This window comes from Tachypleus tridentatus, chromosome 2 (genome assembly GCF_004210375.1).
Source record: "Tachypleus tridentatus isolate NWPU-2018 chromosome 2, ASM421037v1, whole genome shotgun sequence".
NCBI classification, from domain to species: Eukaryota; Metazoa; Arthropoda; class Merostomata; order Xiphosura; family Limulidae; genus Tachypleus; species Tachypleus tridentatus.
Window position 1 is genome coordinate 66522347 of NC_134826.1, and position 18805 is coordinate 66541151.

General features: G+C 35.8%; 1 protein-coding gene across 1 annotated transcript in view; it reads right to left on the minus strand.

Annotated features, from left to right (window-relative positions):
- Nucleotides 1–1723: 1723 nt before the first annotated feature.
- Nucleotides 1724–18805, minus strand: part of LOC143244070 (TWiK family of potassium channels protein 18-like) — a 63751-nt gene continuing 46669 nt past the window's right edge. Inside the window, exon 2 of the mRNA XM_076488094.1 lies at nt 1724–3602. Coding sequence (XP_076344209.1) covers nt 2911–3602 — 692 coding nt within the window. The 3' untranslated portion in view covers nt 1724–2910. The remainder of the gene's footprint in view (nt 3603–18805) is intronic.

Genomic DNA, 18805 nt, shown 5'->3' on the forward strand with positions numbered 1-18805 from the left:
AGATAGTTTTAGTAGCAGTTGACTAAACTCAAGGTAGTTTTCCTCCAGATGTGACTATAGTGACTGATTTTGCTTTGTGCTAATACTATTCTTATTTAAAAAAAGTGCAAGAAAGACATAGAAATGCTTCCTTTCCTAACTCGTTTAGCTGCAAATTGAATTTCAATAGGTATAGCTGACTAGAAGTGTTGCAATGTTTTACTGGCAGATAGGTACTAAACGTTGTAACAAATATAAATACATCGGCATTTATACTGTTTGTTTTTGAATTTCGCACAGAGCTACACGAGAGTTATCTGCACTACCTGTCTCTAATTTAGCAGTGTAAGACAAGAAGGAAGGCAGCTAGTCATCACCACCTACCGCTACCTCTTGGGCTACTCTTTTACCAACGAATGGTGAGATTGACTTCACATTATAACGCCCTCACGACTGAAAGAGCGAGTATGTTTGGTGTGACAAGGATTCTAACCTGAGACTTTCAGATTAGGAGTCACATGCTTAACATCCTGGCCATGCCGGGTTGCATCTATACTGTTGGAACTAAATGAATTTCAATAAACCGTTGAACCTTTATGAATCTGTAAGAATTCGAGAAAAATTAAAAACACTGAAAATGATAACAGAATACGAGGCTTAAGATTGACGAAAACGACAACAGGAAAATGAAACAACCATAACATTACCTCCAGTACAATTGTTTACCAACACGGACACAATCCAGTTGTATTTATAACAAACGTAGTTGGTCCAGATCTTCCAAATGATTAGTTATTAGAATCTCTGTACTAACATAATTATTGAGCTGGCTCGAGACAGTTTCTAATTATAAGGATTAGTTCAGTTGATTTTGTAAAGGCTTAAATATTCTATTACAGAAACTGATTTCTATAGCAGCGGCATAAACAGCATCGTTACACGTTAACAAAAGAATGTTGAAGCAAATGGCGCTTACTTTGATTAAAGCATGTTTACTACACTGGTTTATACATTTCCAACCTTCGCAGCTCAAAAAGACATTTATTTCTGGACAATTCAATAGTAAACATAATACCATTGTGCCACGTTATAATTTAGAGAAGTTTTTGTTTGTTTTTGAATTTCGCGTAAAGCTACATGAGAACTGTCTGCGCTAGCTGCCCCTGCTAGCAGTGAGGGAAGGCAGCTAGTCATCGCCACCCACCACCAACTCGTAAGCTACCCCTTAACCCCAGAAAGGGTTCTAATGGCGGTTAGTTATTTTATATACATTTTTTTTTTTTTTCCTTCTCTTTATTATTTTTAGAGTCTCTTAACCGGTAAAGGGAAATAATAAAAATTAAAACAAAACAAACTGAAAAAGTTACAGCTTAATGCTTGTTACGTCAACAAGTGGAAACGTCTGCATTTTCGTTATATGTGTATATACGTAGATTTTTATTTCGTGAAATCGTTTGCTTTCTTTGTAATTAACAAATAGGTTCAAGTTCTTTTGTAGATAATTCCGAAGATTGTCTTGAGAAATTCTACGAACTTCACAGTGAAAGTAAAGATTTATGTATGAGAATATGTTTATCATACTATGTCTCCCGTATCTAGTGCCGACGAGACCATTCGTACAATACCAGTGCTCATTAGTTCGGCTTGGATATAGTAGACACAGTAGTGGTGGAGTCCTTATTTAAATTACCAAATTTGACAGTCAGTGAAGAAGAAATACGTTTATTCTTTCACTTATGCAGATTAAATTATAAGTACATTGTAGACTTTTTTACAATATTATACATCAAGAATGATAACAAGTGGAGTACGAGGCAGTTGGTATCACTGAGAAATCGTGAAGGTTATATTTAATAAAGATAGATTTCTTTACTCCAATTAAAGTACTGGGACATAATATTACCGGTACTGAACGTTCTCATAGAAGAGAACCCAATAAAGATAATATTTCTTTACTCCAACTAAAGTACTGGGACATAATATTACCGGTACTGGACGTTCTCATAGAAGAGAACCCAATAAAGATAATATTTCTTTACTCCAACTAAAGTACTGGGACATAATATTACCGGTAGTGAACGTTCTCATAGAAGAGAACCCAATAAAGATAATATTTCTTTACTCCAATTAAAGTACTGGGACATAATATTACCGGTACTGGACGTTCTCATAGAAGAGAACCCAATAAAGATAATATTTCTTTACTCCAATTAAAGTACTGGGACATAATATTACCGGTACTGAATGTTCTTATAGAAGAGAACCCAATAAAGATACTATTTCTTTACTCCAACTAAAGTACTGGGACATAATATTACCGGTACTGAACGTTCTCGTAGAAGAGAACCCAATAAAGATAATATTTCTTTACTCCAACTAAAGTACTGGGACATAATATTACCGGTAGTGAACGTTCTCATAGAAGAGAACCAAATAAAGATAATATTTCTTTAGTCCAACTAAGCAACTGAGATATAAAATTATCGGTACCGAACATTCTCGTACATGAAGACCCAAGAAAGATAAGATTTCTTTACTCCAACTAAATAACTAGTACATAATATTACCGGTACTGAACGTTCTCAAGGGAGAGGACCTAATAAAGATAAGACTTTTCACTTTTGGCAAGACAACTTCCACCCAGTGACTCATTGAAAAGTTTGAAAACTCATAATACTAAAATTTGTGCTTAATAACAAACACACCAGCTTAATACCTTGGGGTAGTTCATTACTGGTACTGGAAACTAACGTATGTCGTGGTGTAGCCGAGAATTTGTTGTCTTTAAGCTTGACCTGGGTTATGGATGGCCATTGAAATGACCAGATATCAGCAATCAGTAGACATTTTTATTCTCCACGAATAATAAAAAATACACACTGTAATTTGTACGTCATCTTCTGTCATAGGAAACAAACAAAAGTCGACTTGCTATGACGGGAGATCATCTTCATCAATCGTTTGTCTGATGATCCCAATCATCAGACCACAATTCCTTATCTTCTGAACCATTTCTTCTTGCATCACGTTAAAACACATCGCAATCAACGTCATGCCGATTAGCAAATAGAGTGAGCAAATAATCAACTTCTCTTGAGAAGCATGACCACTGGCTACAGAGCGACCAGGCACTAGGTCACCAAATCCGATGGTACTAAGAATAACGAAACAGAAGTAGGAACCGTCCAAAAATCCCCACCCCTCCCAGGAAGAGAAGACCGTCGCCCCTCCTAAAATATATCCAACCAGTATTAACAGGCAGAGCGTGATAGGTACAGATGTTTGTGGTTCCTCACGTTCGACGTCTTCGCGTGCCTCATTAGGGACAGCTTCAGTTCGAGCCTCGGCCTCAGAGTGGACAGAAAGCTTATCCTGGATAGCAGATGCGAATGGGGAGTTGTGTCCCTCAGTGTGTTGGACTTGGTAATTCTCTGTGTATTTTATTCTTCTGTGTGAATCGTTAGGCCCACAGGTACACAATCGGATGTAGATGTACTTTAAAGATTTAGCAAGGATGTCGCCTATATTGGTAAGATACATGAACATCAGTGGAATGCCTACAACAGCATATAATATGGTTGTCATTTTTCCCCAGCTTGTCCTTGGTGCTGAGTTGCCATAGCCTGTTAAAGAGAGAGAGAGAAAAAAAGAGTTTGTACAACATCTCTTCATTTCCTCAGATCAAATTAAACAACAACCAACCTAAAAACGTGTACTTACATTGCGTTGTTTTTGTCACAAAGTAAATAACATATTTAGATTTCAATATTTATAATCACTCCACAAAAACGAGTTTTTAAAATTACACTTTATGATCACGACATAAATAATCGTCAAAACTGCATTGTCCATAATACAACATAATTCATGTTTTCAAATCTCGATATGTAAAATTACAACATAAAACTTTGTTTTTAAATTGAATCACAATATAAAAACGTGTGTCTTTTTAAATACATGGGGCCCAACATGGCCGTGTTGTTATGGCGCTCAACTCGCAATCTGTTTGTCGCATGTTCGAATTTCTGTCCCATCACACATACTCGCTTTTTCAGCCATTATAATAGTAAGGTCAATCCAACTATTCGTTGGTAAAAGGGTGGCCAAAGTGTTGGCGGTGGGTGGTGGAAACTAGTTGCTCTACCTCTAGTCTTACACTTTTAATCGCATCCCCGTCGCGTCAAACATGCTTGCCCTTTCAGCCGTGGGGGCGTTATAATGTTACGGTCAATCCCACTATTCGTGGGTGAAGAGTAGCCCAAGAGTTGGCGGTGAGTGGTGATGACTAGCTGCCTTCCCTCTAGTCTTACACTGCTAAATTAGGGACGGCTACCACAGATAGCCCTCGAGCAGCTTTGTGCGAAATTCAAAAACAACAACAACAACTTACACTTCTAAATTAGAAACGGCTAGCGCAGGTAACCCTCGTGTAACTTTGCGCGAAATTCATACCAAACCAAAATGGCAACTCTTTGCCGGTCGTATCCAGCAGGAGAACTTGACTATTTCACTTCAACCATCTCACTATTAAAGTTCATGTTCTATCCTTTCTTTACATTTTTGCAATTAAAGACGTAGTGCTACTGCTCTCACCTACAGTTTAAGAACTGGTTTTCTTAGCTTAATGACAAGATATTCTGGCATTCTAAGTTGCTAACTCTTCTCTCCTAAAAAAAATAACGCGAAAGAAACTGGTGGAACTCACAACATCACATTCGTTTAGTTATGTTTTCTAGCATTCCAAGTTAAAATTCTTTCCTGGTAAAGAGAAAATGCAGATAAATTGGTTGTTATAACAACATTACATTCGTTTATTCAGAATTTCTAGCATTCCAAATTAAAATTCTTCCCTGGTAAGGAGAATAATGTAGAACAGACTCGTGGTATTCACAAAATCACATTCACTTATTTAGAGTTTCTAGTATTCCAATATACAATTCTTCCCTGATACGGAGAATAATGCACAATAAACTGGTGGTAGTCACAATATCGCATTTTTTTTTTTTTAGAGTTTGTAGCATTTCAATTTAAAATTCTTTCCTATAAAGGAGAATAATGCAGAATAAACTAGTGTTAGTCACAAGATCACATCCGTTTATTTAGAGTTTCTAGCCATTGAAGTTAAAATTCATTCCTCGTAATGAGAAAAATGCAGAATAATCTGTTAGTAGTCACAACATGACTTTGTTTATTTTGAGCTTCTAGCATTCCAACTTATAATTCTTACCTAGTAAGGAAAATAATACAGAATAAACTCTTCGTAGTCACAACATCACACTGTTTAAGAATTTCTAGCATTTCAAGTTAAAATTCTTTCCTGGAATGGAGGATACTGCAAAATAAAGTAGTCTTAGTCAGATCACTTTTGTTTATTTAGAGTTTCTAGCATTCCAATTTAAAATTCTAACCTGATACGGAGAATAATGCACGATAAACTGGTGGTAATCACAACATCCCTTTCTTTTGTTTAGAGTTTGTAGCATTCCAATATAAAATTCTTCCCTGGTAAGGAAAATAATGCAGAACAAACTGGTGTTAGTCACAAGATCACATTCATTTATTTAGTGCTTCAAGCATTCTAATTTAAAATTCTTCCCTATTAAGGAAAATACTGTAAAATAATCTGGTGGTAGTCACAACATGACAATTTTATTTAGAGTTTCTAGAATTCCGATTAAAATTCTTCCCTGGTAAGGAGAATAAACTGGTGGTAGTCACAACATGACATGTTTTATTTAGAGTTTCTAGAATTCCGATTAAAATTCTTCCCTGGTAAGGAGAATAAACTGGTGGTAGTCACAACATGACATGTTTTATTTAGAGTTTCTAGAATTCCGATTAAAATTCTTTCCTGGTAAGGAGAATAAACTGGTGGTAGTCACAACATGACATTTTTATTTAGAGTTTCTAGAATTCCGATTAAAATTCTTTCCTGGTAAGGAGAATAAACTGGTGGTAGTCACAACATGACATTTTTATTTAGAGTTTCTTGGATTCCAATTAACATTCTTCCCTGGTAAGGAGAATAAACTGGTGGTAGTCACAATATCACATTCCTTTACTCAGAATTTATAGTATTCCAGGTTACAATTTTTCCCTTCTAAGGAAAATAATGCAGAACAAACTATATAGAATTTCTAGCCTTCGAAGTTAAAATTCATCCTTCGTAATAAGAACCATGCAGAATAATCTGTTGGTAGTCACAACATTACTTTGTTTATTTAGAGTTTCTTGCATTCAAATTTAAAACTTTTGAACGGTAAGCAGAGTAATGGAGAATAAACTGATGGTAGTCACAACATCATATTGTTTATTTAGAGGTCCTAACATTCCAATTTATAAATATTACCTAGTAGGGAAAATAATGCAGAATAAACTTTTAGTAGACACAACATCACACTCGTTTTTTAGAGTTTCTAACATTACAAGTTAAAATTATTCTCTACTGAGGAGAATAATGTAGAATAATCTGGTGATAGTCACAATATCACATTGTTTTGTTTAGAATCTCTAGCATTCCAAGTTACAATTCTTCCCTTGTAAGCAAAATAATGCAGAATAAACTGATGGTAGGCAGAACATCACCTTCATTTACTTGGAGTTTGTTGCTTTCCAGTTTATAATTCTTCCCTGGTAAGTAGAATAATGCAGATTTATCTAATGCTAGTCACACATCACATTGTTTGTTTAGAGTTTCTAGCATTTCAGTTTAAATTTCTTCCCCGGTAAGGAAAATAATGCAGAATAAACTGGTGATAGTCATAACATCAAATTGTTTATTTAGGGTTTATAGCATTCCAATTTAAAAATCGTCCGTGGTAAGGAGGATAATGTAGAATAAACAGGTGGTAGTCACAACATCACATTGTTTATTTAGGATTTATAGCATTCCAATTTAAAATTCGTCCGTGGTAAGGAGAAGAATGCAAAATAAACTGCTGGTAGTCACAACATCACATTGTTTATTTAGGATTTATAGCATTCCAATTTAAAATTCGTCCGTGGTAAGGAGAAGAATGCAAAATAAACTGCTGGTAGTCATAACATCAAATTGTTTATTTAGGGTTTATAGTATTCCAATTTAAAATTCGTCCGTGGTAAGGAGAATAATGCAGAATAAACTGGTGGTAGTCACAACATCGAATTGTTTATTCAGGGTTTATAGCATTCCAATTTAAAATTCGTCCGTGGTAAGGAGAATAATGCAGAATAAACTGGTGGTAGTCACAACATCACATTGTTTTTATTTCAGGGTTTATAGCATTCCAATTTAAAATTCGTCCGTGGTAAGGAGAATAATGCAGAATAAACTGGTGGTAGTCACAACATCACATTGTTTATTTAGGATTTATAGCATTCCAATTTAAAATTCGTCCGTGGTAGAGAGAATAATGCAGAATAAGCTGGTGGTAGTCACAACATCGAATTGTTTATTCAGGGTTTATAGCATTCCACTTTAAAATTCGTCCGTGGTGAGGAGAATAATGCAAAATAAACTGGTGGTAGTCATAACATCAAATTGTTTATTTAGGGTTTATAGCATTCCAATTTAAAATTCGTCCGTGGTGAGGAGAATAATGCAGAATAAACTTGTGGTAGTCACAACATCACGTTGTTTATTTAGATTTTCTGGCATTCCAATTTAAAATTATTCCCTGGTAAGAAGAGTAATGCAGAATGAACTGGTTGTAGTCACAAAATACATTTGTTCGAACAGTCAAGACGCAAAAGAACACGAAATTCGATCTTTGAATATGTGATAGAAACACTCTAAATTAGGCGCTGCTTTGTTCCCTTGATATTTAAAATGGCAATACTTAGTAGGAGAAAACGTAACAATCCAAGTTATTGATAAACTATTCTTTTTGAGACTACATATATTTTTATATAGAGAAATGTAATATTCTCTTACATATTTTCTTGCTGAGTCGTGCGTATTTATCGTAATATCAACAAACACAAAGTTTAAATATCCTCTACTGCTTATTTGGAAAACTGTTTACCAAAATCACGAAATTCGTGAGAAATGTCTCTGAATCTAGAGCTATATTTGTAGGTTTCGTGACGACTAAGCTGTTTCCTTTTATTATGATATTGTTCATCTTTTGGGAAAGAAAAGTAGAAATACGGAGGTTAATAGCTCATCGCTTCTGTTGCAAAATGTTCCAGATAACAGTACGTTTCCTGATGCAGAATATATGGCAGTTGACTCTTTTTACGAGTTATCTATCATTCGGGTACGAGTTTCCCACGTTCCATTAGGCTCGGAGATATATCATTACTAGACTTAGAAGTTCCTATCCCAAGTTTTTATTAATTTTTTTTTCTTTAAAGAGTCTTGTGATTATGGGTGAGAGGCATGCTGTTTTATTACAAATGACAAAGTAATTTATAAACGCCCGGCATTGCCAAGTGGTTAGAAGCGCTCGACTCGTGATCTGAGGATCGCGAGTTCGAACCCCCTTCACACCGAACGTTCTCGCCCTTTTAGCCGTGGGGACGTTGTAATGTGATGATCAATCCCGCTATTTGTTGTTAAGGGGGTAGCTTACGAGTTGGTGGTGGGTGGCGATGACTAGCTGCCTTCCCTCACTGCTAGCAGGGACAGCTAGCGCAGACAGTTCTCATGTAGCTTTACGCGAAATTCAAAAACAAACAAAAACTTCTCTAAATTATAACGTGGCACAATGGTATTATGTTTACTATTGAATTGTCCAGAAATAAATGTCTTTTTGAGCTGCGAAGGTTGGAAATGTATAAACCAGTGTAGTAAACATGCTTTAATCAAAGTAAGCGCCATTTGCTTCAACATTCTTTTGTTAACGTGTAACGATGCTGTTTATGCCGCTGCTATAGAAATCAGTTTCTGTAATAGAATATTTAAGCCTTTACAAACTCAACTGAACTAATCCTTATAATTAGAAACTGTTTCGAGCCAGCTCAATAATCATGTTAGTACAGAGATTCTAATAACTAATCATTTGGAATATCTGGACCAACTACGTTTGTTATAAATACAACTGGATTGTGTCCGTGTTGGTAAACAATTGTACTGGAGGTAATGTTATGGTTGTTTCATTTTCCTGTTGTCGTTTTCGTCAATCTTAAGCCTCATATTCTGTTATCATTTTCAGTGTTTTTAATTTTTCTCGAATTCTTACAGATTCATAAAGGTTCAACGGTTTATTGAAATTCATTTAGTTCTAACAGTATAGATGCAACCCGGCATGGCCAGGTGGTTATGGCGTGGGACTAGTAATCTGAGAGTCGCAGGTTCCAATCCCAGTCACACCAAGTATGCTCGCCCTTTCAGTCGTGGGGGCGTTATAGTGTAACGGTCAATCCCATTATTCGTTGGTGTGTGTTTTCTTATAGCAAAGCCATATCGTGGTATCTGTTGAACTCACCGAGGGGAATCGAACCCCTGATTTTAGCGTTGTAAATCCGTAGACTTACCGCTGTACTAGTGGGGGACTATGCCTTGGTAAAAGAGCAGCCCAAGAGTTGGTGGTGGGTGGTGATGACTAGTTGCCTTCTCTCTAGTCTTACGCTGCTAATATAGGAGCAACTAGTGCAGAAAGCCCTCGTTTAGCTTTGCGAGATATTCAAAAAACAATTCATTGACCTGTATTTATATTGCTTTTCTTTTCTTTTTTTTTCTATTTGATTCATGGTTTTCTGCCTTAAATATGACGACCCGCATTTTGGGTCCATGGGTGCGCTAAAATGCTAATATAATTAACGTAACCATGTTGTACCATTTTATAATTTTACCACAATTTCCATGCAATATATCTTTTTCTGTCAGTAAATTATCGTGAAAGCCATTACACTTACTGTAATAAACTGTTAGAACAGTGTATTGAAATAGTGCCTTTTGCACCAGTGCGCATGCCTTGCTAGTAATGCTATACCAGAAAATAACAACGTGTAACATGATCGGAACAGCAGTTGTGACTCCTCTCAAACTTTGTAATACACAACAGGAAATTAAATATAATTTACATAGACTCTGTACATTTAACAACAATATATCATTTTAATTTATAAAGTGCGAACAAATAATGAATCTCTTTGAAATTAAAACAGTAAATGAATATATTTATAAACTAACCTTCGAGAAACGCATGGATTTAAGTTGTGATATATTATTGTAGTCGTTAACTCGTAAGTAAATAATTAAAATACAAACACGAAATATGAATATAATAGAAAACCAAGAACATATTTTAACATGCATAGAACAAACGTAGAGTATACTTTATTCCCATATAATGCGCATAATCGTACTTATATTTACGTATAAGTAAGAAAAACGTTTACTTAGTAATCAATTTTATTCGCTTGTTGTCCGACATTGTATTTAGTAATGTGACATCATTACAAAAATCTCTGATAAAAGAACACGCTGTATGCCAGAAATTCAGAACTGTCTCTCAATATTGTATTTCAAAAATAATTTAGCAGTGTAAGTCTAGAGGGAAGGCAGCTAGTCATCACCACCCATCGCCAACTCTTAGGCTATTCTTTTACCAACGAATAGTGAGATTGACTATCACATTAAAACGTCCCCAGGTTGAATAGGTTAGCATACTTGGTGTGATGGGACGGTGATTCGAACCCTTGACCCTTAGATTGCGAGCCAAGCACCCTAACTACCTGGTCATGCCTTCCTAGTAAAGAAAAACAACGAAATTTCAAAACTATCTCAACCTTGTACTTCCAGAATAGAAATCTGAACTAACTTTAAATGTTTGTGCTAAAGACTATTATTACTATCTGTTGTTGTAATAATGCAATGTTGCACAATGGGCTATCTGTGCTCTGTCCACCGCGAGGAATCGAACTCGGAATATTACCATTGTAATCCGTTAACTTACCACCGACTCATTGAAAGACCTGCGCTGGAAAGTAACAACAGGTAGAAACTACAACTATTTATTTATTCATTGTTACTATAAACGAAAACTACAATTAATAAACACCGTTAAGCTTATAAAACGTAACAAGCTCTGAATTACATTTTAGGGCTATTAGAAAAGGCTTAGCCTGTATATATCTAATACATTTGCCTAATTTATGGTCATATCAGCGTTAAATCACTGAAAAAAAAGTTACAATTATGTTACATTTAATTAATCATTGCCAAAAATCATAAATATCTAATAACCAATAATAATAACCAATCTAATAACTAATAATATGTAATGAAATGAAGAATTACTAACTATAAAAGAGTTCTTCCCTTTGTCACTCCCTTTTTTTTTGGCAATGCTCCACAATACACATAGTTGCTTAACAATGAAACTATAACTTGACTGTTCTTAGGCTAACTGTTCAATATTCATATTGATTTGTTAGAAAAATATGTTGTTTTCTTACTTTTATTAGTTGATAACTTTGATTATATAACAACAAAGTGCTTTAATTCAGAAATTTTATGACATTGATTTGTGGCCGAAAGCAAAACAAATAAACAAAAAACAGTGCTTCAGCTAAGTTTTACGCTACGTTTATATAATATATAATGCTTAAATTAGAATACAAATAAGCCTACTGTCAGTAACGTTATTGAATCGGTGTTTAAAAAGTTTTAAGTGCTGAATAAATGATAATTAATATTCTCTTGGTGTTTTACATATATATATATTTATATATGACCTACTTTGTCTTTAAACATTCTATTCATAAGGAATGTGTTCCAGATTCAACAAACTTCTTTTCTCCATTAGTCATGTGCTCAATAAACTTACAAGTTAAAAATGACAAACTCGTGAACTCTAAATTATTAAACAAAATTAAATATCACACCATGAAGGGAAGAGATATGTCTATTAAAAGGTAAGTTCAATCTTTTATTCATTTTTGGGATATTTTTGTATCCCTGGTTATAAAAGTAATACAGATAGGGTTCGGAAATGGCAGAAATAGATCCGCCAATAAAAAAGATTTTGTGATGAGCAGTAGTTTTGGAACCTCTGAACTAGAATTTTCTATTTTTTCTTGCCAGTCAAGTAAAATTAATTAGAAAGAACAATATTGACGACAGGTGTCTGTCTGCATTACGCCCCAGACAAACACAGAAAATGATTATTTGTTTCTTGTTGCAGTTGCAGAAGAATGAACATTTGATGAACTTCGAGGACGAATTTCCAAGTACTTACGTTGTGTGAACAACAACTAAGGCTAACGTTTTTATCTATACAACAAACTTTGTAACAGCAAAATCACTAGGAGTATTAAAGCTATACATCACGCAAGTTGGTGTGTATGTTAAATCATGGTGACTAAGCTAGACTGCCAGGTTTGTTAATGTATATATTTAGTGATTAAATATTACAGCCAACATACAAGACAAGACTGAAGGATCTCGAGGTTTTAGAGTATGGCACTGAACGTTTGATATTACAGTTGGAGCATGATTTAGTGTTGTAGTTGTTGAAGGTTCGAAATTATAATTTGTAAATCGAATATTCTTTCGTATTGCCGTTAGGTAGAATTCATGCTCAATTTCCTTTTTCTTTAACGTTTTAATATTTCTCTGTCTTTCTATCAATGAGGTCTGGCATGGCCAGATGGTTAGGGTACTCGATTCGTAATCTGAAGGTCATGGGTTTGAATCTCTGAGGAGGCTTTATAATGTGACGGTCAATTCCATTCTTCGTTGGTGAAAGAGTAGTCCAAGAGTTTGTGGTAGGTGGTTATGACTAGCTGTCTTTTCTCCAGTCTTACACTGCTAAATTAGGGAAAGCTAGCGCAGATAGCCCTCGTGTAGCTTTGCACGAATTTCATAAACAGTCTACCCACGTATCTGTCCAACTAGCTATAAACATCGTTATAAATAAATATCAATTGTGCCATCTTGAAGAACACATGAAAATGATGTAGTTCTTTTGTCTTTTTCTTTTTAACCAATGAATGTCGCTAGTTAGGGTTGTAGCATCTAATGCGTTCTACACGGCCGCAACACACACTAACGAAACCAATAAATAAACCAAATGAATGAAATATGAATTTTGTGGAACTTCCAAAAACGTAAAAAGGACTAAGGAAAAAGTTTATACATTTTTTAATTTGTAAATTACACAAAAACAAACAAACATGTTCATCCCAATCCACTTCTCCACATCTAAAATTCAAGAAAGTAGTCTCGTAGCTAGAAACAAAGACAAAAAGTCGTAATACTTAGTATAGGAAGAAAACTAAGAGAAGTCAGATGCGATGTATACTACTGGAATTTTCTTTTTGGTAAATCTCAAGCTTCTTCTTTGCTCGTATCATAGTGTTTTTTATTTTGCTTGTTTGTTTGTGAAGAATTCTGTAATACAAACGACCTCAGCGTAAGATGATTTAAGTAAAATATAGTTGACGAGTTTGGAACTTCAAAGCCATTAATGTAAATTGCAGTCAAAGATCGATAATGGTAGAACGTGCAGATGGCCTTTTATAGAAGACTGGACTCTCGAGTTGCGCATGCCTTGTGACTGTACCGAAAAAAACATCCAATAAAGATAACCTATTTTCGGAATTTAAAGTTGTTTTATTTTAATATCTGTAGGATTATGTGTTGTGCTAGATAAACATTGACTTGAATACTGTCAAAACTATTCATACTTGTTTGTTTGTTTTTAAATAAAAAAGTTAAATTTTTTAAGATATTTCGACTGTTGTGTAGCCAGCTGGGTATAGCAGTCCTTAATTTTGGGTGTGTGTGTGTTTTTTATAGCAAAACCACGTTGGGCTATCTGCTGTGTCCATCGAGAGAAATCGCATTCCCAATTTTAGTGTTGTAAATCCGAAGAATTACCGTTGTTTCAACAGGGAATTCTTAATTTTGGACTTTTAGGCTAAAAAGAAGACACCTTGTCAACATCACACACCGCCTACTCATGGGTTACTGTTCTCTGATCGAATTTTACTACTAATACTTTGAAACACTACGGGATACTCAACCGACAGCTTAAAAGTGAGGATGGTACCCAAATAACAATCACCATTATAATAAAACTCAAGTTTCTTTATCAACACAGCTTACTTATTCTTAAAAATAAATACCAGCAACAACAATAAGGCGTAACCATAGGTTTTTTTTTATAATCAATACTCAATAACTCCTACAAGAAACATTTCGAAAATAATGCCCTCAAAACAACTGTTCCAAGATCCCGGATTTAGCTAAGATATGCTGACGATATATGGCCGCACACTACAAGAACAGGATTCAAGAATTCATAGATCTCCTGAGCATACATCATCCTGTGATACGATTCATGAATCCCCTGAGCACACATCGTTCTTGCGATACAATTCATGAATCCCCTGAGCACACATCATCCTGCGATAAAATTCATGGTTCCCTGAGCACACATCATCCTGCGATAAAATTCATGGTTCCCCTGAGCACACATCATCTTGTGAAACAATTCCCAATGGAAAATGAGAAAGATAATAAACTCCTAGGTGATACGGTTACAAAGAAACCTAACTCATACACCTATGGATACTGTCAACTATAAATCACACCAACAGTGTAAACAGGACGTCATAAACTGATAGTTTTCAGAATAAACAAGATTTTTAACACCTAAGGAATTAAATGGAGGAAATGCACGTCTCTGTTATGCTCTCTTAACAACTGATATCTAGGACACTTGATAAAGAAGATATCAAATATGATAAACGCTAAAAATAAGCAAGAAGAAAATAACAAGCAAACAGATACATTCCCTCAGGTCAAAGGTCTCTCTGAAAAGATAAAGGGAATATGTAAATAGTATGAAGACAAAAACAACATGCAGAAGCCACAACGTAATAAGATTGTTATTAGTATACACCAAACCACTTAAGGACCAAATAGAGATGGCAAACAACACAACAAAATAAGATCTTAATTAACATATACCAAACCACTTGAGGGCTAAATGTAAAACAACACAACACAATAAGAGTTTATACTAAACCATTTAAAATCTTGATAACTGTATACCAAACTACTTAAAAACCAAACGGAAATCAACAACATTACCAACATATTATGTGAACCCGGACCCCAACAGAACAGAGAAATAAACAAAACCAAGACATTTTGGAATTCAGAACATAAAAGACATGTACAAGCTTTGCTAATACTAACTTATCAGCCATAACTTATCATATCAGTCAGAAAGATCGTGCAAAGAAACGGAATATTACAAAAATAACGATAAATTAACTGAACATGAGAAAGTGTGTAAAAGCAAGAAGTATTTTGCATAATGTCACCGATAACGAACTCATTGACAAATAAGTCAGCAAAATTTGGATACTACTTATGGAAATATTAAAATAATTTGTTGATTTAAGTTTTCACTGGAGATACTTCTATCGGGTTGATAGTGCACCAGGCCTCCCAATTAAAGACTTGGCTAAACTGGAGTTCGTGGGCTCGAGTCCTGCTCCCAAACATAATCTGAGGGTCGCGGTTTTTAATAACTGTCGCCCGAAACTTACTCGCCCTTTCAGCCGTGGGGCGTTACAATGTGACGTTCGATCCTGCTATTCGTTAGTAAAAGAGTAGCCCAAAAGATAGCGGTGGGTGGTGATGACTAGTTGCCTTCCCGCTAGTCTTACACTGCTAAATTAGGGACGGCTAGCGCAGATAGCCCTCGAGTAGCTTTGCGCGAAATTCAAAACAAACAAACAGACGTACTCGTCATTAAGATTTTTTTCTCTACTTCTATTGAACGGTTAAACAGATATTTTCGAAAACATTCTCGTTATTAAGATTTATTTTGTTTCTCCATTTCTGTTGCACACTTTTAAAGAGATATTTTCAAATACTTGTCATTAAGATTTATTTTGTTTCTCTGTTTCTATTGCACATGTTTAAACAGATATTTTAACATACTCATCATGGTTTATTTTGTTTCTCTACTTCTATTGCACACCTTTAAACAGATATTTTCTCGTACACCTTATTAAGATTTATTTTGTTCGTCTACTTGAGTTGCACACGTTTAAAAATGTTTTAAAGTACTCGTCATTATGATTTATTTTGTTTTCAAACTTCTGTTTCACACGTTTGAGGTAATATTTTCACGTAGTTGTCATTAAGGTTCATTTTTGTCTCTTTGTGTGATCGTGGTTAAACAGATATTTTCTTAGTCTAGTTATTAAAATTTATTTTGTTTCTTTGTTTCTGTTGCTGCCCGGCATGGCCAAGCGTGTTAAGGCGTGCGACTCGTAATCTGAGGGTCGTGGATTCGCATCCCCGTCGCGTCAAACATGCTCGCCCTCCCAACCGTGGGGTGTATAATGTGACGGTCAATCCCACTATTCGTTGGTAAAAGAGTAGCCCAAGAGTTGGCGGTGGGTGGTGATGACTAGCTGCCTTACACTGCAAAATTAGGGACGGCTAGCAGAGATAGCCCTCGAGTAGCTTTGTGCGGAATTCACAAACAAACAAATAAACAATTGTTTCTGTTCCATACGTTTAAACAGATATTTTCACGTACTCGTTTCACTTCATTTTAATTCTAGTAAGTCGTCTTGTAGCTTTAGTTTATTTACATTTCGATAAATATATCACATACATCGTTCCTATTTCGAAAGGGTGCATCAAATAATTTAGATCCTTTCAAGCGAAGGGTTTGGTTTTTTGTGAATTTAATGTAAAGCTACATGAGGACTATATGTTCTAGCCGTGCCTAATTTAGTGGTGTAAGACAAGAGTGAATGCAACTAGTCATCGCCACCCACAAGGAATTCTTAGGCTACACTTTTTCCATCTAATCGTGGACTGATCGAGATATAATAACATCCCACGCATGAAATGGCGACCAAGTTTTGTATGAGGGAGATTCGAATTCGCGACTCGCAGATTTCGAGTCGACCGCCTTAACCATCTGGCCATGCCAGTTCTCGGGCGAACAAAAACAGTTGATTCTGAGCGCATCCGGTTGTCAGATTTTGAAAACAAAATATCTGCCAAGTAAATTCGAATCTAGTTACTGATCCTACATTTAAATGTAGTTATACCTGTATTTGAATATTTACGGCCATTATAAATACTGGCTCTGGTTTATTATTCTATTAAAGAACAACGGTAAGAAAGAATTCCAAGAAACAACTGAGACAATGGTCAAAGTCTGTCACGTGCACTTGGAACAGTTAAAATAATAAATAAACATGCCTATTTCTTCTTCTTTTTCTCTCTTTTTTTTTTTTTTTTTTGCTTCGTCGTCTTCTATTTGTGTAGCTGTACTTAACGCAGAGCTGTATATATGTTAACCCTAATTATGAACTGATAGACAGCTACTCAACACCACCCACCACCAACTCGCGAGCTACTCTAATCGAATAGTGGGATTTCACTATCACTTTTGTAGGACATATACAACCCCAGAGTGAGGGGCTCGTTTCTTTTTATTTTGTTCCCCAGAGGTAACGTAACTTCTAATCCACAGTCTGGCACACTAAAGGCTGGGACACCCTCCGCTCTTTCCTTATTAAGTTGAGTAGATAACAGAGAGAGCACACAGTCTCCACGGTTTCGTGATCAAATCAAGTCGTTCATTTCATATCAGTGTTTCTCAGCCGGATTTGCCACCCTTCCACCCATCTCATCCAGGCTTTGCACAATGCGACACTCAATTATCTCTACAAGTTCATCACAGGTCAGAACAAAGGTAATATGTGCACCTTTGAGACACCGTGAGAAATAAAATAATAATGTTGCCTCGGCGCAGACAGCCCGTGACTCCATGAAAACCTGCTCTGTATAGTTTATCATACATCATCTGTGATTTCTTTTTTTACCGCTGACAAAGCAGCAGTCAATATTTCACCATTGTGATGATCTGCATGACATCACTAGTACTGACGGAGAAATTACGCCATTATTATCTGGAGCACTTTTGTTTGTTTGTTTGGAAATTTCGCACAAAGCTACTCGAGGGCTATCTGTGCTAGCCGTCCCTAATTTAGCAGTGTAAGACTAGAGGGAAGGCAGCTAGTCATCACCACCCACCGCCAACTCTTGGGCTACTCTTTACCAACGAATAGTGGGATTGACCGTCACATTATACACCCCCACGGCTGGGAGGGCGAGCATGTTTAACGCGACGCGGGCACGAACCCGCGACCCTCGGATTACGAGTCGCACGCCTTACGCGCTAGGCCATGCCGGGCCATCTGGAGCACTTAAACACTTTTTGCACACAAAAACATAGTTATAGTCAGTCTTTAGTCTTAATTCTCTCTAACTACGTTGTGAAAAAAAAACTGACCGAGTAAAGATTTTCTTTGAAAGACAGTCAAAACACTTTTTACATTCCTTAGAATCGATTCGCTCGACCTATTAGCTTTCTCCGACTTTTGCGGTATCTCTGTTTTGATGCGAAAATGTATTCAATTGTTTTTTTTTGGTTTTGTAAAGACTGGAATAGAATACTAGAAGGTCGTCTTATACCTTATTATTCTCATAGAAGTTAAATTTCCATAATTCAAATTGATATCGTTTTTTATCCTGACGCTTAAAAAATGAATAAATTCTTTAATTGATAATTAAAGGCTGGTTTTTTTTATAACTAAGCATAAAGGCACACAATGGACTATCTGTTCTCTGTCCATCACGGGTTTCAAAACTCGGTTTCTATCATTGTAAGTTTGTATCACTAGGGGGCTGCTTTTTGTTGTTGTTTTTTTTAGAATTTCGCACAAAGCTACTCGAGGACTATCTGTGCTAGCCGTCCCTAATTTAGCAGTGTAAGACTACAGGGAAGGCAGCTAGTCATCACCACCCACCGCCAACCCGCGACCCTCAGAGTCGCACGCCTTAACACACTTG